At 53.3% G+C, this 26336-nt stretch overlaps 1 protein-coding gene across 1 annotated transcript in view; it reads right to left on the bottom strand.

Moving 5' to 3' along the window:
* The window catches only part of ANXA11 (annexin A11), a 42312-nt gene that overhangs the window by 3013 nt on the left and 12963 nt on the right, over nt 1-26336 (bottom strand). Inside the window, exons 2-12 of the mRNA XM_052641156.1 lie at nt 13355-13417; nt 11777-11889; nt 10496-10882; nt 9133-9220; nt 8798-8892; nt 8049-8162; nt 5892-5982; nt 5442-5521; nt 5256-5312; nt 3156-3249; nt 691-786 (exon numbers count right to left, since the gene is read on the bottom strand). Of these exons, the coding sequence (XP_052497116.1) occupies nt 691-786; nt 3156-3249; nt 5256-5312; nt 5442-5521; nt 5892-5982; nt 8049-8162; nt 8798-8892; nt 9133-9220; nt 10496-10882; nt 11777-11889; nt 13355-13409 (1270 nt within the window). The 5' untranslated portion in view covers nt 13410-13417. The remainder of the gene's footprint in view (nt 1-690; nt 787-3155; nt 3250-5255; nt 5313-5441; nt 5522-5891; nt 5983-8048; nt 8163-8797; nt 8893-9132; nt 9221-10495; nt 10883-11776; nt 11890-13354; nt 13418-26336) is intronic.

Consider the following 26336-nt stretch of genomic DNA (forward strand, 5'->3'; position numbering starts at 1 on the left):
GGGATGGCGCGGCCCTCGGGGGGAAGGATGTCTGAGCAGAATGAATGTCTAACTGGGGTTCTCAGGCCATGACACCTACCATGGGGGACACAGGGAACCTGCCCCGCTCAGAAAGCTCCCAGAAAAGCAGAGCAGAGACGGACAGCCTGTGAGAGTCCCAAGTGGGTACAAAGAGGGGCCACACCCTCAGGTGGAGGGCTGGGGGAGGACTGGCCTGGAGCGTGCCAGGCCCTGCTCTGGAGGGCAGAACCCAGGCACCGTAGGAGGCGCACAGCGTCCTGGGAGCTACGCCAGCTTTCCTCGGCCAGGGCCTGTTTTGCTGTTGCAAGTAAAAAAAAGCCTTTCCACGTGTTTCCATCACAAACATCTGACAACTGCCTGCAGGGATGTATTTTTAGAGAAGACTTGGCAGGATATGAGTCATCTTCCTCCCGGAGAGCGGCTGGTCGTGCTCCCACTGGTGCTCACACTGCAGCTCCCTCCCCGGGGCTGGGCTTAAAATATAAACAAGACCGCTGGGGGCACAACTACACAGTGATCCAGGAAGCAGCCTGATTTCCCACTGAGTAGGCAGCTGGATTTAACAATCTTGGACCCTTTCACTATGCTCGTCCTCAACCACAGGGTGGATGAGCACCCAGAAAACTCACAACACACCCCAGGCCCCAGCGGGCGGGCTGAGACACCTACCCACAGCCAGCATGCCCTGCTCCAGGTCCCCAGACATCTCCCGGCAGATGCTCTTCTCAATGTCACGTCCTGTCATTCTCTGATACTCGTTAAAAACTAGAGGGAAGACAGAGGGACACATTATGAACTGAATTCTGTCCCTGACGCTTGCCCCAAATTCTTGTGTTGAAGTGTCCCAACTCCCAGGACTTCAGAATTTAACTGTACTTGGAGATAGTCTTTAAAGAGGTAATTAAGTTAAAATGAGGCGCTCAGCATGGGCCCGGATCCAATCTGACTGGTGTTTTTATAAGAAAAGGAGATTTGGATACACAAGCAAACACCAGGGCTGCAAACACAGAGCTAAGAGCATGCTCAGACACAGTAAGGAGGGGCCACGTGCGAGCCAAGCAGAGAGGCCGCAAGAGAAACCCTCACTGCCGGCACCGTGATCTTGGACTTCTGGCCTCCAGAACTGGGAGAAAACAGATTCCTGCTGTTTAAGCCACCCGGCCCGTGGTATTTTATTATGGCTGCCCGAGCTGACTCGGACAGGATGCGTGGTGAGAGCTCTGCCTCCTCCCAGAGCCCGCCTCTCCCACTCTGCTCCTGGCACCCGAGGCAGTCCCAGTGACCACGCTGGCCCAGCTCTCAAGCCTGCCGGTTCTTCACCCCAAGGCAAGTGCGTTCCCCCGCCCCCGGCCTGCTCACTCAGTCCCCTTACCGGCACCTCAACCCCCTGTCCAGGAGCCCTGACACCAATACGCTCTGCTCAGATCCACCACCTCCAGTCCCGGCCCTTCTCCATCATTCTATGTGTCGGTCTTTCTCCATCTGACTGTAAGCTAACACAACTCTGGCACCCCAGCCTACCCTGGGTTGGGCTGAGCACCCATGGGAAGCGGGCTGTGGGTTCCGAGAGGCAGGTGGAGCCGTGGAGACCTGGGTCCTGACCTGCGCTCTGCCCCAGGAGAGGACCCCCTCTTCCCTGGCCAAGGTCTCGGTTTCTCTGTTCTCCAAACTGCTGTCATTCAATTTGCGTGTCAGCATCATGATTTCTCCCACCTCTGGATCCAACTTAGATCAGCTCCTCTTTTCTCCTGACTAGTATCATTCATGCAGTCCTGATGTGCTATAAACATATTTCATGCTTATTAAAACAAATAATGACCAAGACGAGCATGTGTGCTCACTTGCTCCACTGCAGTACAGTGCAGAGGTTCAAATGTGCTGTGGAGGTAGGCAGCCTGAGGGCAAGCGCCAGCTCTGCCACGTTACCAGTTGGGTGCCTGAATTCCCCAGCTGCCCTTCACCCCATTCCTCATCTGTAAAGCAGGAGAATGGCGTCTATGGGCATTTATTAAAGGCTCAGTGCACGCACACAGCGGGTGCTGGAGATCCCACCCCGCTGCTAGGTGTGGTCACCGTTCTCCATCCTCACCTGCCCTTTTCTGCGCTGACACTGCTGGCCTCTAGGACACCCCTTTCTCGGGGTGTCCCTCCTACGTCTCCTGCCCTCGCCAGAGCCCTGTCCTCAGACCGCTGTGCTCCCTCCCGGGGGGACCACTTGCAGTCCCGGGGCCTCAAACTCCTTCGACCCACTCAGCTCCGAGACTTCCACCTCTAGCCAGACCTCTCCAGAGCTCCGGGCTCACACACCTAGTGGCTTCCACGGCACCTGTGGCTCCTGACCCCCTCCCCTCCTTAAAGCCCTCCACTCTCAGTCAAGGGCCCTGCCCTCTCCCACTGGCTCAGCGAGGATAAATCCCGGGGTCCTTTCTCTCTCTCACACTCCACAGCCAATTCATCCACAAACAGAGCCAGAATCTGACCCCTGCTCACCACCTGCTCCTACCAGCTGTCCACACCACCATCAGTCCTCCCCTGGACTGACTGCGGCCGTCTCCTAACTGGTTTCCTTCTTCACCAGAGACCTCACCACTCTTCTCAGTACACCTGCCAGTACACCTGCAAAACCTAAGTGAAATCACAGCCCTCGCTCACACCAAGCTCTCCACCGGCTCCCTGTTTTATTCAAGACGGACACCTAAGTCCAGGCAACTGTCAGCAGGGCTTCCTCCTGTACAGTACAGGGGACTATATCCAATCTCCCGGGATAAACCGTGGAAAAGAAAAAGAAGAATGCGTACATGTGTAAAACTGACTCACTTTGCTGTACAACAGAGATTGGCACAACACTGTAAATCAACTATATTTCAATAAAAAAAGGAAATTAAAAACTGCTCCCAAACAAACTCTGAAATTCCACATTCTAGCAGGTAAAGATACCCACCATCAGGAGGCCCCCCTTTCTCTCACCTTCCTTGCTTTCCTCAGAACCAGATTCCAGCACAGGCAGGAAACACGCTGATAAAATTCTGCAAATCGCCACTAGGGGGCTCTTTCAAGGAAGCGAAAGGCCCACGCAGTGAGGAACTGCCAAGGGTTTCCGTTTCCTGGCTACAGGGCAGCCAGCGCAGGCTTACCTGCCACCAGGTGGGCCCGGCTCCGGGCGCACAGAATCGCATTGAACTTGGACTCATCTGTTCCCAGGCGGTTCTCCCCGGCTGCGTAGAGCTCCTGGACAGAAGATGGACAGACAGGCATGCAGGCCTCACCCCCGACTCCAGGCCCACGTCACCTAGGACAGCTGGGCAGAATCTCTGGGCCCTGAAGCCCAGAGGGGAGGGAGAGGGGGACAGGGCCCCAGCTGAGTTCCATTCACTGTGCTGAGACAGATGCCATCCACACATCCCCTGGGCCGGGAGAGCCTAGGCCACTGGGGTCCAGGACAGGCAAGGAACCAGGGGGCAGCAGCACAAAGGAAAACAGGCTTGAGTTCTAGCTCGGCTACCCTCTTGCCACGGGACTCTAGGCAGGTCATTGGCCCTCTCTGTGTTCTCCGCTCTAAAGTGGGAAGAGTGAATTAGATTCAGAGCCACCAACCTGAAAGCCCAAAGGGGCCACTGGGTAACTTAAATGCAGGAATCAGGGCAGTTTAAGGCCAGAGAGTGGTGGGGACCATGGGGACTACACAGAGGTGCTTCTCAGCTGAGAAGAGGACAGAGAAACAAGGCTCACAGCCCCCAGATCCACTTTTCACGTAGTGGTTTAGCTGCTAAGTCGTGTCCAACTCTTACAAGCCCGTGGCCCGCCAGGTTCCTCTGTCCCTAGAATTCTCCAGGCAAGAATACTAGAGTGGTTGCCATCTCCTTCTCCAGGGGATCTTCCCGACCCAGGCATCAAACCTGGGTTTTCTGCACCGCAGGCAGATTCTCTACCAACTAAGCTGGCAGGGGAGCCAGAAATCCAGATGTCCCATGTGAAATTTCTCACCTTTAAAGGCAGTTTCCCTATCTATAAGCAGAAACATAGAATAATGATATTACAATTGACAGATCGCAGTTATGGATGTGGGACTTTATGTGATAGGTGCCTGCCTATCATTTCATTGCATACACCATTTTATGTTTGTAAATGGGAAGAATTTGCAGTTTCTTCTTAAACTGCTGAAGGTCTAAGCTCAGTATACAGGCCAATTGGTAACCTTTGAACCAGATGGCTCCAAAGTGCCTTCCAAGCCTCAGGTAGCAGCAGCTCGTGGACTTAAAGGCACCAATATTTGAGGCCAGAAGGTGCCCATCAGGGGCTCAGAGACCCCACAAGTCAAGCTGAGGCCAAGCAGGTCCAGAACTAAGAAGGCAGAGTAGTCGGCACGAAACCCTTCAACCAAGGCAACTTCTGCCTGAGCTAAGAAATGGCCTGGACAGGAAACAGCAATGGGAAAGTCCCCACTGGGCAAGGCCAGAGCCTGGGGCTTTAAGGATGTCCAGCCTCAAGTTCAGTTATGGAAATGGGGGTCCCAAGCCAGGGAGATGTTAAGGAGGGGACCGGGACCAGGGCAGGGGCAGGCGCTGTCTGGGCACAGGGAGTGAGCGGGGCGTCTGGGCCTCTGTCTAGGCTCTGCCTCCAGGTCTCTCGGGACACAGCTCCGCCTTCCTGGGCCTCAGTGTCCTCACCTGGACACCTCGGTGCCCTCCAGCCCACCAGGAAGCTGGGGCCCTCTCCAAGCAGAACTGCTACGGTGGTCTGACATCATTGGTGGGAAACCCAAATGACTCTGGAGAGGCGCTTGGATCCCTGGACAAAGAGAGGAAATGGCCAGAGACAGTTCCCCCTTTAGCCTGCAATTCACACCAGGCTGGAGACAAGGGCAGAATTCTAAGGCTACACAACTAACATGGCAGCTGGTTTCTAGGCGCAAATCAAAAGCTTAACAGAATAATGGTCTAGGCAAACAAACACAAGAGAAGTACCAAGTCACATGAAATCCCACATCCATCACTGATCTACCAACTGTTGAAAGTAATATTATCCCACGTGGTCCCTCCTACAGGGCAGAAGGCTGAATGAAGCCTATGGAGGTGGGTGACCTGCTCAAGGTCACACGGTTGATAAGCAGCAGAGCCTGTGAAACTCAGAGTCTGGAATCCACTCCTCATCTTTGCTGTTTCCACCCCTCATAACACAAGGAAGTGGGAAGCGCCCTCTGCTCAGGAAGCCAGGTGAGCGGCCGTCACGCTCACCTGCACATCTCTCTGGACGAGGGTCATGTCCACGTTTGTGCTTTCATCCCGGTTTCCCTGAAAGGAAGCAGGCCGTGAGGCAAGGCCACTCCTTGGAGCCACATCCTCCCTCCCTGCTCCTTTTCCCCGTGGCTCAGACGTTCACCTCTCCTTACCGTGGGCCCAAGCTCTGCCCTGGGAAAGTACCTGAGAGAGAGAGATGAGGAGCCGCTGGAAGTGTCCTGACGTGTCGCTCCGAATGGCCTCCTCCAGGGTCTTTTTGAATTCTGAAAGCGAGATGCCAGGAAGGGCCACCCTGTAGCTCCGTGGACCAAGCTGCCCACTGCACAGTCAACAGTGAGCGCTGGCACGAGGAGCAGGTGGTCCACACGGCCCCCAGGAACACACAACTGGAGGCCAGGAAGGGCTATGCTCCCAGGCTGACCTGGCCCTGGGCACACCCAGGTTTTCCCTCAGCCCTCTCTTAAGCTCAGTCACCTGCTTCTGTGTAAACAGCAATCAGGGCTGGGCCTGGGATGGAAGCCCAGTGCGTTGGGGATGGCAGGAGACGAGGAGACGAGGTCAGGAAGGGAGAGTTCAGGCCCCGGGAGGGAGAGGGTGTGGCCACGGAGGCTGAGGCCCTGGGGCCAGCCTAACCTGTCTTGTAGAGTCTGTTCAGCTCCCGGATGTGCTCGTTGCTGCGGGAGGCGAGGATCTCGATCAGGCAGGCTTCATCAGTGCCCGCCCCCTGCGGAGCCAGAGCGCACGACAAGGCAGGAGCTTGTGACAGCCTCCTTGCTGGCACGCAGGGAAGAGCAGGTGCCATGATCCCTCAGGACACAAACCCCAGTGGAAGAGGCCACAGACACAGACCCACTCATCATGCTGCTGCTGCTGCTGCTACCCCGGCCTGAAGCAGCCAAACTCCCCACCACAGTCCCAGCAAAGTACCAGGAAAGAGAGCAACATGGTGACAAGTGGAGACCCATTTGAAGGATTATCCCCATTCCAACTTCCAGGACACCAAGAAATCAGAGAAGTGTGGTGACTTGTCCAAGGCCACAGAGTCAATGGTGGGGCTGAGAGGCGGACCTAGATCTGTTTTATTCCAAGTTCAGTCCGTGAATAAAGTGACAAACAACTGAGAAAACAGTTTGAAAGCAAGAGCATCGACACGTGGGAAAACCTGACTCCCAGAGTGGAGAGTGGAGTGTCTGGAGACACCTAAGAAAAGGCAACAACATTGAGGACGGAAGAGACGGCTGAGGAAGGGACGGTGAGGAGGCAGCGGGCAACCTTGGTTCTCACGATCACTAGCTGTGTGACCTTCGGCATGTTACTTCACCTCTCTGTGCCTCCGGTTCCTGGACCATAAAATGGGAGTGATACTGGAGGCAATATGGTAGGGTGTACTGGAAGCAACAGAATCAGGAAGGACTTTCTCGACACAAGAGAAACCATTTCTGGCCTAAACCATTTTGTGACCCAAGCCTGGCCACAGTACTTGTCCTTAAGGGAACAACAGAGCAATAGGCAAGGTAACAAAACATATAGACCCTGGGTTCTGCGTCAATGGTAAAGACAAGCCTGAAGCACTTTCTTGAGCTGTTCTGCAGAATTTAAGCCCTTCTGGGCACTCAACCACCCAAACAAATGGAACCTAAGGGATGATGAGGTTGACCTTTTCAGGTATGGACTCTGTGGACCAGTCAAGCCCCTTCACGAATATGCACGTGTTAGCTTAAAATCTCCCCATTTTTGCAGTTCCAGGAGACATTGCTTTGGGAAAGACCCCTGATGCTCTTACTCGCTGCAAGTAACAAATCCTCCCCTGCTTTCTGGGCTTCCCTGGGGGCTCAGAGAGTAAAGACTCTGCCTGCAATGCAGGAGACTCGGGTTCGATCCCTGGGTTGGGAAGATCCCCTGGAAAAGGGAATGGCAATCCACTCCAGTATTCTTATCTGGAGAACCCCATGGACAGACAAGCCTGGCAGGCTACAGTCCACGGAGTCACCTTCTCCTGCTCCTTGGCTTAGTTGTGTCTTTTGACACCCAGGGGATGCCTCTTCGGGGCGGGAAGAGTCACTGTGCCCACTGAGGAAGGTTAGATTCCTTCTGGGGCACCTGCTCAGCTCCCAAGGACTCCCCCATCTGTGGGCGTGGCCCCAGCCCATCCACAGGCACCTGCTGAGGGTCTTGGCAGTCACAGGACTAGGGGGAGGCTAAACCCAAACCAAGTCCATCAAAACCGGCCTCCTATTCGGAATTTGGACCAAGGGACAGCTGGCCTCTTCTGTGGCTGGATCTCTGACGGGTACTCAGGGAGGGGCCCACAGGGATGCTGTGCCAAAGAGGGAGAGGCACAGAAGCAGCTGGAAGAACGAAGCAGACACTCAGGCAGCAGGCGTGAGAGATTCTGCCCAGTCCCGTCCCTCTCCAGGTCAGGCTGCTGTCGCTATCCTCCTGATTCTCCACCCTGGCTCTGCTTAAGCTCCTCAAGAGTGTTCTGTTATCTGCTAACAACAGAGTCCTGATGAATGAGGATGGTATCGCCCACTCCTCCCACCCCTACCATCAGAGCATCACTGATTTCCTCTGAACCCCAGCTCCCACCATTTAAGGCAGAGAGACTTAGATGCTCCCTGATGATGAGTGATGCCTCATTTGCCTCTTGGAGGAGCCACCAGAAATTCCCTTTTCTACACAACTTGGACCCCAGGAGCTATACTGACAACAGTAGCTAATAATTGAGCTATGACACACACGTGGTCTAGGCCTTTGTCCATCAAGTCCACACACACAGAACATACACACCTTGATAGCTTCCTTTATCTCATAAGCATCAAAGAGGACAGGGGTCTTCATCAGGGCTAAGATTGTCTTCTCAAAGTTTCCTGACAGTTCCGATTTCAGATCTTTGATCAAATCCTAATTGGACATTTAGAAAAACAAAAAACCTATTTTGAGAATCCACAGGAGGTGACCAATAGGGAACAATATCCCAGATTCAGCAGCATTTACAGAAAAGACAAACCTCAGGCCCCAGACTGACCTACAGAATTGTAACCTGCATTTGAACCAGATTCCCAGGGAACTCATAGCCCATTAAAGTAGGAGAGACACTAGGCCAGAGCACTAGCCCGCATGCTCTAGCCTCTATGTACTCAGTGCTTATCTTTCTATTAGTAAGATCCAAAAGCCCCCAGAGTCAAACTTCTGTATGTTCAGTACTTAAAGCCTCTTCTTTCAAAGAGAAATAACTTGCCCATGGTCTCGGTGAGTCATGGCAGAGCCAGGATAGAACCCAGATCCCCGGGCACCTCTCAGCAAACTTCAGTACCCTGTGGACTCTGGGATTTCTACTTCAGAGCATCCTTTGCCTCTAGAAGATGCCATCAGTTGAGAGCCACCAAGAAACACCCTAACATGCCTTACGGTCGGTCCATCTAGGAGATCCAGGTCCTGGGGAAAAGCAGGAGTAGGCTGCACCTATCAGGAGGATATGCCCTGATTCAGGAAAGAACCCCTGACCGTCCCTGTTGGTCCCAAGAACCAACACTCACCTTCCCATATGCTGTCTTGAAGGACAGGAGGATCTGCTGCCGTTGCTTGTTGGAGCGACTACCCAGGCAGTCAATGATGGCCTGCTCGTCGGTCCCTGGTGGAAGGAGAGGTGGGAGTGGGCGTGGGGTCACAGGGATGCTCTGTGGCTAGAGACTTTCTTGGCCTGGGTCCTCCAATTCCCCTGAGCATCCGTGATACACCCCCATATCCACACTCTCTCTAACCCGGCGGCCAGGCCGCCTCCACCCAGCGACCCCAGCCCACAGAGCCACTGTGTGACTGCCGAGGGAGTCGGGGGAGGCAGCAGGGACTCGTGCCACCCAGGGTCTCTCACCAAAGCCCTTCATGGCCTTCCGCAGGACCTCAGCGTCTCGCAGGGGGTCAAAGCCAGATGCATCTGTGATGGTGCCTCGGTTTCCAAACTACTCAGACAGACAGACAGACAGTAAGATGCTGCATTTCCTAGACGTGAGACTGCCTGCCCCAGACTCTGGAAATACCTTCCTTCTAAAAGTTGGGGTACCTGAAGGAGTCTGCAGTTGACAGCACAGGGGACTCAACACTGAGTCGGCCTAATGTGACCATTGCCGCTCCTCGTGTCCTGGCACTGAAGCATCTGCCGGGCTCCCGTGGCGAGGAGCCTCCCTAGAGCTGAGTCCTGATGCTGGAAATCTACGCTATGCCTGGGTCCTCCAGGCCGGGGCTCCGGATGGAGGGGAGGCCTCAGAACAGGGTCCTAGCCTCTCCTCAAGGCCTCAGCACTGCACATCGGGGCTCCCCTAACAGCCCTGCTTAGTCCACTCTCTACACATCATAAACAGGTGTTCCTCCGGGATGCCTTCAAGTGTCCAGCCTTCACGATGGTACATGCAGACCGGCTACCTCCTGGATTCACTCTGGTTTCCTGGACTGTGTTCTGGACTCTGTGATCTGCTTGCCTGCTGGACTTCTTCCTCCAATGACGGCTACACTCCAAGCACACTGTATTTTTCCTGCCTAAACTCTCCCTTGATGGATTAGATCATCCATCTAATGCCAGACAAACTGGCTTTAACAGAGGAGATAAGCTGAGAGGAAGATGAGGGGAAGGCAGAGAGGCGCGATGCAGGGCAGGGCAGGGGTAGGGGGATGTGCAGGTGTTGGGGAAGGAGGGGAATGGACCCTCTGCCTAAAAATAGTAGTCAACCACACTCCACTAGCCCTGTGCTTGGCTGGTTTGGCTGTGTAACCATGACAATGGATTCTAGGCTCTGCAAACACGAACTGCTCTCCAAAGTGAGCCAAGAGCAATCCTGAAAGAGCCGCCAGCAATTTTCCACACTCAAAGGGGCTGGTTCTGAGTCTGGGAGGGCACATCCAGAGATTAAAGACTAAGAGCCACTGGGCAAAGGCCTTTTGAGACAGTTCTCACAAAGCCCAGGCAGTCAATACCACAAGAAGAACGAAGAGTACCTGGAGCGTTCAGACCCGCCTCACACAGGGACCCTCTACCCAAGCTGGGACAAACAGGGCAGCTCCCTGGGCCCTCAGGAGTGCAAGCAGGGGTGGGGAGTCTGTGAGAAAGTGATGCTCTGAAAACCACAAGTCAGAGCTACAGGACTGAGCCCTCCCCTGTCCCTGCTAGGGGACACTAGGCCACGTGTCTCAGGCTGTTACGGCCAGGCCTGGACAGGCAATAGCACAGGGTCAGCACCTACCTGGGCTGGGGACACGGCAGGGGTGACGGTCCCAGAACCCGAGTACCCTGGATAGCTCGGCGCCGGATGCTGCCCAGGAGGTGGCACTGGTGACTGTCCGGGGTAGGTCATGGGCGGCTGTCCAGGGTAGGCCCCTGGGGGCTGCTGTCCAGGGGGCAACATGGGCTGGCCTGGCACAGGGGCCCCTGGGTATGGCGGATATGAAGGCATCCCAGAGGGTGGGTTTCCTCCCGGGGGCGGGTACATTCCATACGAAGGAACAGGCTGCTGAGCAGGAGGGGGCTGCCCGAAACTCCCCGGGGGAACTGGAGGGTAACCACCGCCAGGGGCCCCCGGGTACAGGTTTGGCACGCTGGCTCCTCCAAACGTCCCGGACATGTTGGCTGCCTGAAAGTCCACAAAGCGGAGCCTTAGACTAACAGCCCTGGAGAGGGAAGGCCACACTCCATCCATCCCTCTGCCCCTCCCCACCCTGAGCCCTTCAGCAGGAGCCCCGGAGCCACACTCGGCTCAAGCTGACCCCGAGCACCACCAGCTTCTCAGCAGGCCTACCGAGCCTGCCCTCTGTCCCCATGCCCCCGCCTGCACCACTGGCCCCTTACCCTGCCTGCCTCGCTCTGACACCACACCGCTGTTCCCTCATGCTACTGTCTGTCTCCTCCCAGGGGCTGGCAGGTACTCCTGGGCTGGGGTTTTCTATCCCCAGCACCTACCATGGGCCTGGTGCAAATCAGACTATGCAGTGGTTGCACTGTTTACACTGAGCATACGTTTATCTTTAGATTATAAAATACACCATTTTATAAGCAAATCGAAAGTAGCATGCCTGCCTGTGTTACCAGGCACCTGCCCCCCCCCAACCAGGACAGTCATCCACATGTACGAACACAGACAACACACGCCTGCATCCGGTCACACATGCATGACACACACACACACACCCTCACCCTTCTCCTGTCCCTGTGCTGAGCGCATACAGAAGGTGCTCAATGCATATTCCTCACCCTGACCCAATCCCCCAGTACTGAAAGGAACCTGGAAGACCACGCAGCCCAACACACTCCCCCACCCCTCACTTTACTATCAAGAAAAACGAGATGCAGAGAGGGACAGTGAACTGGCGAGAGCCTCGATGGAAACCCTTGTTGAGATATAGTGCGACACCCTCGGTGCCCACAGGTAAACACACACCCCTCTGACACCCCGGAAGCCAGCAGCCTTTCTCCCTCTGGCCCCACATGAGTGGCCCCCGGGGCAGCCCAGTAGGCAGGCTGGACTCACCACTCCTGAGAGGTAGTCCTGGTTGAACTGCCCTGCGTAGTTGGCCACATTATCCAGCCCGATGGGAGGCATGGTGGGTGGCGGGTAGCCAGCACCACCCCAGGCACTGCCACCTGAAAGTAACACCGAGTCCATCAGCCCCTCGATCAACAGCCAAGAGGACAAGGCAGAGACATCAAGCTCCCAGGCGGTCAAAGAGGAGGCCAGGCAGAGCCTTGGGCAGTCCTACAGGCCACGGTGAAAGCGCTCAGGCAATAGAGTCTAGCCTGATCCTGCTGCCAGGGAAGAGAAGAAGGAACCTGCCCCACCTTTTGGGGAGAAAGGCACCACTCAGCAAACACTCCCAAGACTCTCTGTGGGGTATTAAGGCAGGAGGGCCAAGGGCAGACCTGCTCTCCTGGGCTCACCACCACGGACCAGGAGTACAGACAGGTCACTCAGGGAGGCTGTGCCGAGCCCAGCAGAGTGCGGAGCTCAGGGAGCACTCCGAGTCCAGAGTGACGGACGAGCACAGCGGGTGGGGTGGGCTGGCCTGCTCATCTGGCTGTGTGCCATCACCACACGTCTGTGAGAGGCAGGGAGGAGCAAGATGACGGGACAGAGGCAGGCAGGACTTGGCTGTAAGGAGGAGTCGGGGAACAGCAGTAAGAAGTCCCAGCTCTGCCACCAGCAGGACTGGGGCACGCGCCCTGAGCGAGCACGCAGCCATCCTGGCTCAGTTGCCCCGTGTGAAGCGGGGATAGCTGGTGATGGCCTCAATTGCTGTGAGGAGGACTGAGAGAGTTACTGCCAGGCAGGGCTCAGCTGGGAGCCCGGTGAGTGTTCGCACGTGGCAGCCCTCACCGAAGCCCACACGAGCAGCACAGCAGCCAGCATCATGGCTGGCCTGTCAGAAGCAGCCCTGTCCGCGGCAGCAAAAAGGCCCTGGGGGCCTCCAGCGCGGCTTTCCAGCTCTCGACACCCAGGACAGAGCCTCCCCAGAGTCACTTGCCAGTTCCCGCGCTTCCTGCTCCAGTGCCAACAGAGGCGGAAGTGGTGGGGCACAGGTACCGGACAGGCTGGCGCGGCCACCCTGCTACTGGCCCACAGCCTCAGCGACCGCCTCCCCGCCCTGCGCGCAGGGGCCCTGCTGCTGGGAGCGCACGCACCGTGCAGGCGGGGCAGGGGGAGCGACAGGGCGCCTGTCACCACGCGGTGCTCCAGAGGACACCGTGCCAGAGCCTCTACCAGCTATCGCGGCCTGCCTGGGCCAGCCCCGTGATGGAGACGCCTGAATTCATTTGCAAAGGAGGAAACTGAGTCTCAGAGAATGGAACATATCTGTCTGTTCCTATCAGCTAGTAAGGCAAGAGACTGGGGCCTGGCCTCATCCTGGCTTTTCAGAAGTGGCTTCAAACCCTGGCCTCATCTGGCCCCAGGATCCAAGATCTTCTCTAGCCCCTTCCCATCTGGCTGCACTGTGTGGGTATGAAGGGAGCAAGGAAATGACTGGAAAGCACCATCACTCCTCCCCCTCTCCATGCCTAGACCCTCTGAAGAGAAGGCAATCCCTCCCCCACAGGCCCCAGACCTTCTTACCTGGTGCAGCTGGTGGGTAGCCACCTGCGGGCGGAGGGTAGCCTGGGTAGCTCATGGCTAGATCTGAAAGGAAAGAGGAAAGTGTGCTCAGGCTCGGCCAGGGGCTCCCATTAGCTTTACTGGAGAACAGCAACACCCACAAGCCAGCCCCAGCAGGAGGAGCCGCATCAGGCCTGACCCGGGGTGGGGCAACCCAGCTCACCCTTTACCCACAAGGCCCCTGCCAGAAACAGCAATCGGGGCATTACAGGATTCGCCACCCATGAGCTGGTGAGTTACCCTGAAAACCGCTTTCACCCAGGCTCCACCCCCACCTGTGCTGACAAGGGAGGCTGCAGGTGTGACGCTGTTCTCCCATCTCATTCTCAGGGGCCAGGTCCATCTGCCTGGGTCTTCTTTATCACCATCCATCCAGCATCAGGGAAAGCCCGTGCTCCCATCTCCCTGCGCCCAACCTACAGACCCTGAGCGATCCACAGCGGGCTCCAAATTGCATCTGCCCCAAACTACACTTTTTGTTCTCCAGCCTCTGGTTCACCCAGCAAGGGAATCCCTGGGTATGGGATAACCATTCCCAGAAATAAGGAGAGCCCTCAGGAGGGCTCATCTGATCAAGCGAGGCAGTACCACCCTGTCCCTACAGATGGAACTCAGAAAGGGCAAGCGACTTCAGGCCGGCAGTAAGGGAAGGAGCCAGGCCTGGGACCTAAATCCTTGGTGATGGTGGGAGACCTGTCCTCACAACCCCCTCTGTACAGACCCCTCTGCCGTGCCTCACGCTAGAGGAGCTGCCCAGAGGGACACGAGCTGCTGTGATATCACAGTCTCAGACCATCAGGAAACCTGCTTACTCTTGCCAATCAGTGGCTATTGCAATTTAAGAGGTACCCAAGGACCAGTGAAAGTGAGGAAACCTGTAGGCTTCCTTAACAATCACACCTGCTGAGCCCAGGTGAGCAGCTCCTCCTTGCACGCCAGGCCCCAAGCTAGTTCTCAAACTGTAGTGTGCGTCAGAACCCACCTGGAGGGCTTGTTAAACACACTACTGGGCTCCACCCGCAGGGTTTGAGTCAGTAGAGCCAGAATTCGTATTTCTAACTAGTTCCCAGGTGATGTTACTGGTCCAGGAACTCTGAAAACACCTCTCTAGACACCATTATCCACCTACAAAACTCTGGGTCGCCCTTCACAGCTGTGCTGGAGAGCTCCGCACGCTGCTTTTAAGGGAGATGAAGGGCTTCCTTAAGGTGCCACTGGTTCCCTTGAGTCTGGTTCTCAGCCCTCTGGGCATGGTAATTTATTTGGGTCAGTGGGTCCACGGGTGACCGCAATGGGAGGCCAGATGGTGGCCTAGTGACCTTGCAGAGAGCGAGAACCGGCGATCTGTGGTGTGGGCCAAAGACCTTTTCCCAAGGACGCTGCGATGGGGCGACTAAGCTCCCCAGTGGTGCTGCTTTCAGTCTGACCCCTCTGCCAGAACCCTGAGGCCTCGCTGGTGAGGCGACACCCTGGGGATCTGAATGCTGGATGGGCCAGGAACCTCCTCATGGAATAAAGAGGAGCCACCCATCGGAAAACCAGAGGAGCTGCAGTCCTGTTCCTGACACCGTTCTCCCTGGAGACCACCTCCCAGAGGAATGAGCCTGGAGGCCTCACCCACAGCGAGATGGGAAAACAAAACAGAGGAGCCAGATACTGCCCTGTTCCCCACATCAAAGTAAGATGTCAGCCAGACCTAAGCATCAGACTTCAGAAGTAGCCCTCAACTCCAAAGATAACACTAAGTTTCTGCGTAAGACAGAAATAAGGAAAATAACACAAAGGCAAGAGAAAGGGCAGATTCAGGAAAAACGCTTCATGGTGAGAAAAAGACCAACAGCCTTTAGAGAAACTCAAATGATGCAAACTACGACACAAAAGGAACACGAGACGCTCACCCTCACTAACATGGCGAGGCGCGCCGAGTGAACACACAGAGTGCTGAAATTAACAACGACACGGTCTCTGACTCAGAAACTCTACTTCTGGAGATCTGTTTCCCAGATGCACTTAACCGTGACGTTTACTACAACAACAACCAGAAGGAATCCCTAAATACCCACCTGCAAGAGGCTGGTTAAATAAATCATAACGGATCCATACAAGGGATACTCTGTGTATTACATTCATATATCTATATATTATATTATACACTTCAAAATTAGCCAGCTCTATGAGTGGCGATTTGAAATGATCACCGTTGTGAATAAAGGTGTAGTGCTGGGTGTATGCTAACTTAAAAACATGAAAATGTACAAAATTAGCGCTGAACACACAAACACACACACCCTACAATCCCTGGAATGTTAAACAAGGAACTGGGTAGCACTGATTGCCTCTAGAGGGGAAAACTGGAATAGAAACGAAATTCACTGCTTATATTTTCATTTCTGGCCCCATGCATGTGTGCCTATTAAAAAAACAACTTTAAAAAAGACTCAATTCAGGTAGGGCTTTCTGAGCTCACTTGAGGTTGTGGCTGTTCCTCCAAGATTCGAATAACTCACACAGGGTCCATTCAGTGCAAGGCAGCCCGGCTCGGAGCCTGGGGTTAGGATTATTACATAAATACACCACAGAACTTGGACCTGTAGGGACTGCTAGGGTTCCCGCCTGAGGCCGGGCTGCAGGCCAGCCTCAGCCACTCACAGGGCGATGGTGCTCATTCCCCGAGCTCCCAGACGATGAGCTCTGCCCTGGAGGGCCCCACAGGCCGGGTCTCATCCCACACCCAAGGAATAGTCCTTCCTTCCACGCCCCCTGGCGTCCCCTCTCCCCAAAAGCCCACCTCCAGTCTTCCCCTTCTTCTGAAAGAACCGCCTCATTTTCTTCCCACCATTTCCTGCCTGAAGCAGTTCCACGTCTGTGGCCCACTCCCTTCTCGTTCGCAGAGCTCCCCCGGGAAGCAAAGGCTCCAGGTATGGTGTGGAGAGCCCACGGCAGTAGCTCCCCAGCCTCCCTGGACTGTTAATGCCTGCATGTTCTGGACAATTGAGGCAGGGTGCTGATTCCTGTTAAAGTTCCCCCTCCTGTTAAACTTCTACCCATTGCTCCAGCCTACAAGATCTCTTGCAACCCGGGCCAGTATCAAGCATCTTGGCACTCTCTCTCAGCTTTCTTTTATATTCATTGGTTGGGAAAACATGGCATTTGCATTCTTCCCAATGAGTGACACTGAAAGGGCGCTCCTACACTGTCGCTACCAACCTCTCCCCACCCAGGACCACTCAATCAGTTACTGGACCACCTAACTCTACCACAGCCTGATCGACACCCGTTTCCTCATCTAGTTCACGACAGGAGGAAGAGGGCCTCCGTCAAATGAGGATTCTAACACATCTCTCCCATCCCCCACCCGCCTAGCGCGCTCCAGCTTATCTGTCTAGGAATCTCCAGGATAGAAGCAAAGGCAGCCAGAGAGCCTGGGTCGACCTTCGGAGGCCCAGTCCTCACTCCCAGCGCCCTGACTCGCCCCTTCCCAACGAGGACATGTCCTAGGAGAGCGCCGGATCAGCAGGCAACTCTTAGACTCCCAACATCTACAGTCTTCCCCTCACCTTTTAAAAATAATTTTACTTATTTATTTTTGGTCGTGTTGGGCCTTTGTTGCTGCGCAGGCTCTTCTCCAGTCGTGGCAAGCGGAAGCTACTCTCCACTGCAGTGTGTGGACTTCTTGTTGCACTGCAGCACGGGCTCCAGGGCGCACGGGCTTCAACAGCTGCGCACGTGGGCTAGGCAGTCAGCAGCTTCCAGGCTCTAGAGCACAGGCTCAATAGCTGTGGCGCAAGGGCTCTGTTGCTCCAGGGCATGTGGGATCCTCCCGGATTAGGGATTCAACCCATGTCTCTTGACTGGCAGGTGGATTTTTACTACTGAGCCACCAGGGAAGCCCCCTTCTTTTTGTGAAAATTAGGAAATTTGCTTATGGCCCAGTCTTTACATACTCTGGCCTCCACTTTTTCTCAAGAGGCCACCAGCAGGGTCCACTGCCCTTGGCAAAGTTAGTCTAGCACCTGGGGTACCATATACGGCTCAGAGGGGAGTTTGGGCAGGGCACAGTGGCGGGGAGGACCCTCACCTTCCCCTCCACTCTGTCCAGCCCTCACTCTGCACACAGAAGGTAACACAGTGATTACAGTCCTGCAGATCTGCTTTCTCTTGAGAACTACAAACATCACACCTTCCATGCTGACCAGTGCCTTCCTCCTACTTCTGCCCTTCAACAAAGAAGAAAGGTGCCTGAGTGGGATGCTTCACAGAGTGGACAGGCCAGGATTCTAACAGGCCAGGCACATCCTTGTTCTGTGCCAGCTCTCATCAGGGCACTCTGTCTTGGGACTCACTGGAGAGGGCCTCCAGGTGCCGCAGGCAGCTGGCCTCTTCCGGGACTAATCCAGCTCCTAGACACCAGCCTCTGGGGAGCTTTCAGCCGCAAGTACTGCCTCTCAAGATGCAGCACAAATACCACCCTTCCCTTCCTTCCTCACTGGGACCATCTACCTGCAGCTGTGCACCCAATTTCATCTAGCCGTGGCCCTCTCTGGCTAAACTAGGGCTTCTCATGCTTCAGGCTGCAAAACAATCACCTGCTGGACTTGTTTTAACCCAGATTGTCGGGTCCTGGCCCCACAGTCTCTGCAGGGTGGGTTTGGGAACTGGCCCCAAAATGCTGATGCTGCTTGACTCTGGACCAGTTTCTGTAGTACTGCTTGCTTCCTCATGCATGAGAATCACCTGGACAGCTTGCTAAAAATAAAAATGCCCAGGCCTTGGCCCCAATCATTCTGGGCACTTCAGTCTGGGACGGTCCAGGGAATGTGAAATATAAACAAGCACCCTATCCCCATCTCCAGGGATTCTGATGTAATTGATTCTGCACTCCACAATCTAGGAAACACTTTTTCCTTTAAGGTACTTGGACACTTTCTAGCTTATTCTATCTAGTCTTTATTCCCAGCAGTAAGTAAACTCTGAGGATAAACACCAAGATCTGAGCATCCCAGGGTCCCTTGAGACCAAGCCTCAGCTTACTTGGTGAATGTTGAAAGCAGACAGCAGGTATATAGGGGGCTTCTCGGGGCCTATAAAGTGGCTTGTTCCCTAAAACTGTGTACATGTACACAAGAATACCACTACATTTCAAGGATTCCACAAGAGTAGACACCCAGAGTCCTCAAACACAGCAACCTAGAAACACTGTATTAGAAGAGGCAAAATTACCCAGCACAAGCAGTACCTCACTACCCTGACCTAGTCACCGCCCCCACGATGGAGAGTCTTGTCGCTCCCCCACCTCAAGAGTGGGAGATGGAGATATATGGTAGGCTGGCTGTGCTCTCTGCACATATTCTAGTGTCCTGCCTGACTTCCAGTAATGTGGAGGAAAAAGGAAGGTGGCAGGGCCATGCACACCTGTCACAAGGATCATGCAGTGTCCTCCCCAGAGAGCCAGGGCTGCAGCAGGCTAACACTCAGAGGAGGCAGAAACCTGGAGCTCTTCCTGGACCAGAAGTCACATGCTGTGAGACCTCCCGCCCAATGCCCAGCAGCGAACCAAGAGGGCCTGGACTAGAGTGCATGCTTTGCTGGGATGGCCCCTTCCCAGTCTGGGCACTACAGTATTTATTTGTGTGTTAGTTAATTAATATTAAATCTTCAATCTGTTTTTATGCAAACATTTAAATGTAGAGCTTACACCATACAGTTCATATGATCCCTGCTGGTTTCTTTTTAAAAATCAAAGGAAGAGAAGACAAACTACAGAATGGGAGGAAACATTTAAAAAGACACATGTGATAAAGGACTGTTATCCAGAATATAAAAACAATTCTTAAAAACTCAACAGTGTGTATATCTGAAACCATCACAACATTGTAAATCAACTATACTTCAATTTTTTTAAAAAAAGAACTCAATTTAAAAATGTGCGAAAGATCTAAACAGATACTGTCCCCAAAAATACATACACATGGCAAAAAAAACATACGAAAAGATGCTCAACATCATACAGCCTTAGGGAACTGCAAATTAAAATAACAATGAAATACTACCACACACCTATTAGAATGGCCTAGATGCAAACACCGATGACGCCAAATGCTGATGAGGGTGTGAAGCACAGAAACTCATTCACTGCTGCTGGAAATGCAAGACGGTGCAGCCACTTTGGAAAGCAGCAGGGCAGTTTCTTACACCCTAAACATGATCTAGCAATAGCACTCCACGGCATTTACCCAAAGAGGCTGGAAACATATGTGCACACAAAGCCCTGTGCATGGGTATTTACAGCTGCCCTCTTCATAGTGGCCGAAACTTGGAAGCAACCAAAATGCCTTCAGAAGGTGAATGGGTAAACTGTCGTACATCCAGACCATGGAATATTATTCAGCAGTAAAAGAAATGAGCTGCAAGCCATGAAGAGACAAGCAGGAACCTTAAATGCATATTACTAAGAGACAAAAAGCCAGCCTGAAATAGTTCTGTCCTGCACAATTCCAACCATACGTTATTCTCAAAGAGGTAAAACTATGGAAAAGTTAAAAAATCAGTGATTACCAGGAGTTAGTGAAAGGAAGGCATGAACAGGCAGAGCACCAAAGATTTTTAAGATAGTGAAGCTCTTCTTTATGATACTAAAACAGTGGATATATTAGTCAAAACCCACAGAATGTACAACACTAAGAGCGAATGCTACCAATAAACCATGGACTTTGGGCGATAATGGTGTGTCAATACAGGGTCATCAACTCTAACTCTGATATGAGACACTGATAGTGGGCGAGGTGATGCTGTGAGCCTAAAGCTGCTCTATAAATTAATTTAAAAATAAAAAGTGGGGCTTCCCTTGTGGCTCAGTGGTAAAGAATCCTGTTGTTCCGCCTGCCGATGCAGAAGACATGGGTTGGGTCCCTGATCCGGGAAGATCCCACATGCCGTGGAACAACGAGGCCTGAGTGCTATGGCTATTGAGCCCGGAAACTGCAGCCACGGAGCCCATATGCCACAACTACTGAAGCCTGCACGCTCTGGAGCCCACGCTCCTCAAGCACAAGAAACCGCCGCAATGAGACGCCCACACACCGCAACCAGAGAGCAGCCTCCATCTGCCGAAGTGAGAAGTGTCCGTGCAGCAGCAAAGACCCGGCACGGCCACAAATAAGCAAATGATTATTAAAAAGCAATAAAACGAATATAAACACACTGTATGGAAATTCAAACAGAACAGAAAGGCACAAAAGGAAAAGCAAAATTCACCCTCCCCTCTAATCCCCTAACCAAAGGTGACCACTGAGCAGTCTCCAAAGTAAAATTCAAGACAAAACACACTTTCACACACACACACACACACAAAATGCAAATACATATATGTGTATATATAGTTTTTATATGTTCATATATAGAGAGAGAATTTTAAAAAAACAAGAAAGAAATTTATCTATCAACAGACTCTCGCTCCAGTTCAAAGCGAGGTTTGGGCAGGCTCTGGTGTAATTAGTCAACCACATGCCTCCCTGGCCCACTTCCTGTATCTGGCTGTTGGGAAGATGAACAGTTAGCCAGCCCTGAGCTGGTCTGAGCAGCTCCTGACCACCACACACAGCTGGGAGGCAATGACCCAGAGCAGGGTGCAAAAGGGGCCCAAAGCAAGGCTATTTAAGGTAGTTCAGTTCAAAGAATCTCATATGGAAAAGGGCCCCAACCAGTGAGCTGGAGCTAGGCCCTCACCTCCACAGACCTTGGCTGTGACAGGTGGCTTCACCTCTCAGGGCTCTTCCTAGTTGGACTTCACAGCTTCTGAAGGTGACACCTCTTCAGGTTTTCACCCCAATCCTAGACTTAAGTGAAAGTGAAGTCACTCAGTCGTGTCTGATGCTCAGCGACCCCATGGACTGCAGCCGACCAGGCTCCTCTGTCCATGGGATTTTCAAGCAAGAGTACTGGAGTGGGGTGCCATTGCCTTCTCCAATGCATGAAAATGAAAAGTGAAAGTGAAGTTGCTCAGTCGTGTCCGACGCTCAGCAACCCCATGGACTGCAGCCCACCAGGCTCCTCTGTCCATGGGATTTTCAGGCAAGAGTACTGGAGTGGGGTGCCATTGCCTCCTCCGAATCCTAGACTTAGGGGCTCCCAAAATAGCTATACTGGAAAGGAGCTTGCAGTTTCCAACCACCTTGGTTTTGTAGCTAAAATATGCCAGGGACCCAGCTTACTCAAGTCACCAACACTTGGGGAGAGGGTCCAAGGTGGAACCCCACCTTCCTGAGAGAGAGCAGAGCCTCCCTGCCTTCCTGAAACAGGGCTGTGTTACAAAACCTGTGACCACTGCAACCTGGGCTGGGCTGGTTTGTTTGGTGGTCCCAATCGGTCTTGCCATTGATCACCTACTTTAAGACCTCTCTCTCCTCCAAGGGCAAAAGGAAGACAGTGCAGTAACTGCTTTGAACTGGGGTCAGCCAAGGTCAGTCCTCATGGCCAGGAGGTTCCAGAAACCCTCAGGTGCCTCAGCTCACACCACAGGCCTCTACCCACACCTAGAGGGAGGAGGAGAGCAATGCCTGGTACAGCCAAGCTCTGCCACACAGGTCCTCCAAGTTTCACTCAGATCTAGCCTGGTCCATCTCCAAACAGGCAGCATGATACAGAGCTCAGTGCTCCCTCAACTGCGTCCCCTGACACCAACTTTCGTCTCATGAGTGGGAATTTACCAAGTACCCACTTTAAAAAAGAGGCTAGTTGTCCAAAAACTTTGAAAACTGCTGCCTACTACATCCTCTTCCAGGAAAGTGCTAATTTTTGATAGATTAAAGACTCTGAGAAGTCCTCTAACAGGTGCCTGGTTAACTTTACCCCTCAATTTCCCAAACTTACTAGACAACGATAATAGTTAACATTTATCAAATACTCATTATGTACTAGGCCCTCTGTTAAGTGCTATACATGAAACTGAACTTTGCAGCAACTCCCTAAGACATATAAGACTAAGATCATGACCTCTGTATCAGAGATAAGGAAACTGAGGTGTGGAGAGATACACAGCTTGCCCAAGGTCACGGCTAGTAAATGAAGAGCCAGGATTCAAACCCAGGAAGCCGAGCCCCAAAGTTCAGGATTTCATCCCGACAGTGCACTTCCTCCAGGGCCCACCCGCCCCAGAAACTACTATTGCAAAGACTGAAACTTTAAAAACACTGGTTGATGAAACAGAATAGAATTAGGCAGCAGGACACTAGGTTTTCCTGTGATCGCAGGTATTTCACTGAAGGCAGTCTAGGGTGGCGGGAGGAACATGAACTCTGATGTCCAAGTTCAGATCCCAGCTCTGCTGCACTGGGATGTGTGGTCTTGGGCAGGTTATCTAATACTCTGGGCCTCACTTTCCCACATCTGTAAAATGCAGATAATAACAGTTTAATATCAAATATGTTCTCATTATATCCTCGTGAAGGTGAAAGTTGCTCAGTCGTGTCTGACTCCTTGCGACCCCATGGACTATACAGACCCCATGGAATTCTTCAGGCCAGAATACTGGAGTGTGTAGCCGTTCTCCAGGGGGTCTTCCCAAACCAGGGATTGAACCCAGGTCTCCCGCATTGCAGGTGGATTCTTTACCAGCTGAGCCACCACGGAAGCCCAAGAATACTGGAGTGGGTAGTCTATCCCTTCTCCAGTGGATCTTCCTGACCCAGGAATCAAACAGGGTTTCCTGCATTGCAGGCAGATTCTTTACCAGCTGAGCTACCAGGGAAGCCCCCCAAAAGTTCTAGTCACTCAGTCATGTCCGACTCTTTGCGACCCCCTATAGTCTATGGAATTCTCCAGGCCAGAATACTGGTGTGGGTAGCCGTTCCCTTCTCCAGATCTTTCCAACCCAGGGATCTAACCCAGGTCTCCTGCATGGAAGGCGGATTCCTTACCAGCTGAGTTACCAGGAAAGCCCTATATGTCCTCTAACCTCTCACTATATCAGTTTCCCTAAAATAGCAGGTTAGATTAGAGGGTCCCAGAGGACCCTAGACCACTTGACAACACTCAGGATGAGAGATGTGGGGGCAGGGCGGGCATGCGGTGGAACACAAGAGCTTGGAGAGTCAGGACAGTGTGAAGGGCAGAGGGTGGGGGAGCAGGGCAGAGGGTGGGGGAGCAGGGCAGAGAGTAAAGTCGGCTGGTTCCTTCTCCACGCCAAACCCAGCCCCTAGCAGCAGACCCTGGGTGGGGATGGCTGTATTGGATTTTCCAGTCTCCCTAAGAAACCACCAACAGGAAACTGGCAATGTTTTCTTTCTATCCCCACTGTAGGCTGGGGTGCCCAGGGCTTGGTCCAAACTCCATGAAAAAAGCTGGGGGTGAGGGGCGTGGAGTTTCCCTCGTGATGCTAGTGGTAAAGAACCCATCTGCCAATGCAGGAGACATAAAAGAGGCAGGTTCGATCCCTGGGTCAGCAAGATCCCCTGGAGGAGGGCATGGCAACACACTCCAGTATTCCTGCCAGGAGAATCCATGGACAAAGGAACCTGGCGGGCTACAGTCCAAGGGCTGCAAAGAGTCGGACACGACTGAGCCGCCTGAGCACACTCGCAGGCAGGGGCCGGGGTGCGGGTGATGGAGGAGGAAGAACCTCTGAAAAGACCTTAAGAAGAAACCTGCCCCAGGAAGAGTGACTGGCAGAAGCAGAGCCTCAGTCTGCACAAAGCTTCAGCCCTACCAGTACCTAGGAGCCTGCTGCCTGTATGCCCACTCTGGGCTCGGCCCTGACAGAAACCATCTTTTCTGCTCTTGGCTGAGAAGACCTATCCAGACCGTGTCCTGGGAACTGAGAACGAGGGAGCGAGGCAGGAGCGGACGCCTCCTCGGAAAGGCTCCTGCAGGCGGACACAGATTCGCAGGCGGCCTCTCTGCCACCCCCTGCACAGCACAGCCCTGGCCAACTTGGGTTCCTTCAATTCATGGGAAGGGCCCCCTTTGAAAGATGCCTGCACTAAACAGCTTCTGGAAGCGCTAACACTTAGTCAAATGCCAACCCTGATTCAGGATTTCTGAGGAGTGAAAAGTGGCCACAGAGGAAGCAGGTGAACCCCGATATGGTGTCAATATCTGGCAGACAACCAGGCTGTGACGGGAGATCAGGCTGAGGTCCCTGGAGTCACCAAGGTTCTTCTGATGGACACAAGTTCCTGTCACAAAGGCAGTGACAGAAAATCCCCCCACCCCCACCAACGTAAGCCCAAGGTGTGGCCAGGAACTTATCAGGAAATACCCCTCCCCCAAAGGGAAACGGAGGTTTGTTTCTCAGTGCCTGTGGGGCTGGGGAGGCAGGCCTCTATCTGTCAATTTCACCACTTCCGCATGCGGAAGCTGCTTGCAATTACACCACCTGATCAGAATGGGCTCCTCAGGATCAGCCGATTAAATCAAGCACAACTCCGGGAGTAAAGAAAGCCTCCTTGCTGTCCCCAACTTAGCTCTCAAGCCCCTTCATTTCCTGCAAAGTCCAACCCAAGAGTTGTTCCTCTAGACCACCTGAGCCCACAGGGGGCACCCTCCAAGCTCTGTGGAGGGTACTGTCTGCACAACAAAACCATCAGCAGCTCAGCTGGAAGGGAACTTGGGGAGTTCCTTCTCCGAATCCCTCCTTGGTTCGGGGAAAGGGAGGCTGGGCAGCTCGTGCAGGTCACGCAGCCTAAGCATCACCAACACTGGGTCTCGTAACATTCAACCCCAGGTCCTCCGCAGATTCTTCTACCACCTCCAATTACTCTCTCTTCCATCTGTGCACAACCCACACTCTCCTGTCGAGCCACCAACATCACAGGACAGTCGTAAGAGACTCCTTGGCTTTGTCACACGGACTTTACCCATGGCCCACACAGCCCTGATATCATCTTCTAACACGGCTGCTGGGCAACCGGGGTGAAAACACGGTCCAATGACATTAGTTCTAACACTTGCTGACTGTGTGAGCTTGGCCATGTGGCTTGACCTTTCTGAGCCTTTCTCCTTAAAACCGGGGAAGGCACATTCATCTTACTATGTGGCCGTGAGGGTCTGGTGCACTGATACATGCATTTAAAGCTTATGCATGTAGCTTATTAGCATACAGTGGGTGCTCAGTTAATCTTAGCTTACTCCCTAAGAAGCATTAGCTTGGTAGCTAGGGTCTAGGTCCTAACTTCACCACACGCTGTATGACATTTTCAGAACAACTTCTCTGAACTTCTACGCTATCTGCAGAAATATGACCTGCTGACCTACTTTGGTGTTACTGTGAGGACTGAATGAAGTAAGAACAGGGAAGAGTTTTGTAAAGCAGGGACCGTTTTCTGTGCTCTGTCACCAATTCAACCTGGGTTGTACCCTTCCAAGTGGCCAAAGGGGACAGGCTCTGAAGTTTGGAGAGGGGGGAAAGGGTCATCAAAGGTCCTGAACAGACATCCCAACTTACGTAGTGTCTACTAGGTGTCCAGCCCACACAGCGAGGGGGGTTCCTAAGCAATCGTTATGGTCACAGATGGTTCAAGACAAGTCTGGAAGGGAAAGAAAGGAGGGCTTTTCAAAGCCTATGATCAAGGCACCATGAAGTTTCTGGATTAGGTCTGTCAAAAACATCCCCAACAGAGAGTCAGCATCCTGACCCCCCAAAATCTGTGACTATGTTGCCCTAAACGAGAAAGGGGTTTGCAGATAGGCTACAAACCTTGAGACGGGGAACATGCCCTAGATTATCCAGGCGGGCCTGTGAGTCCTTCCCCAGCTATGGCAAGGATGAGAAAAAGGGTAAGGAGAAACAACGATGAAGAGAGCTGAGAAGCTTAAGAGGGATTCCATCCTCACAAGAAGGGTGCCAGACGTCAAAGGATGCAGATGGGCTCGAGAAGCTGGAAAAGACAAGAAGCAGATGCTCCTCCAGAGCTTCCAGAAAAGATGTGATCCTGCCAACAGACGCCAG

The sequence above is a fragment of the Budorcas taxicolor genome, chromosome 5 (genome assembly GCF_023091745.1).
Source record: "Budorcas taxicolor isolate Tak-1 chromosome 5, Takin1.1, whole genome shotgun sequence".
Classification (NCBI taxonomy): Eukaryota; Metazoa; Chordata; class Mammalia; order Artiodactyla; family Bovidae; genus Budorcas; species Budorcas taxicolor.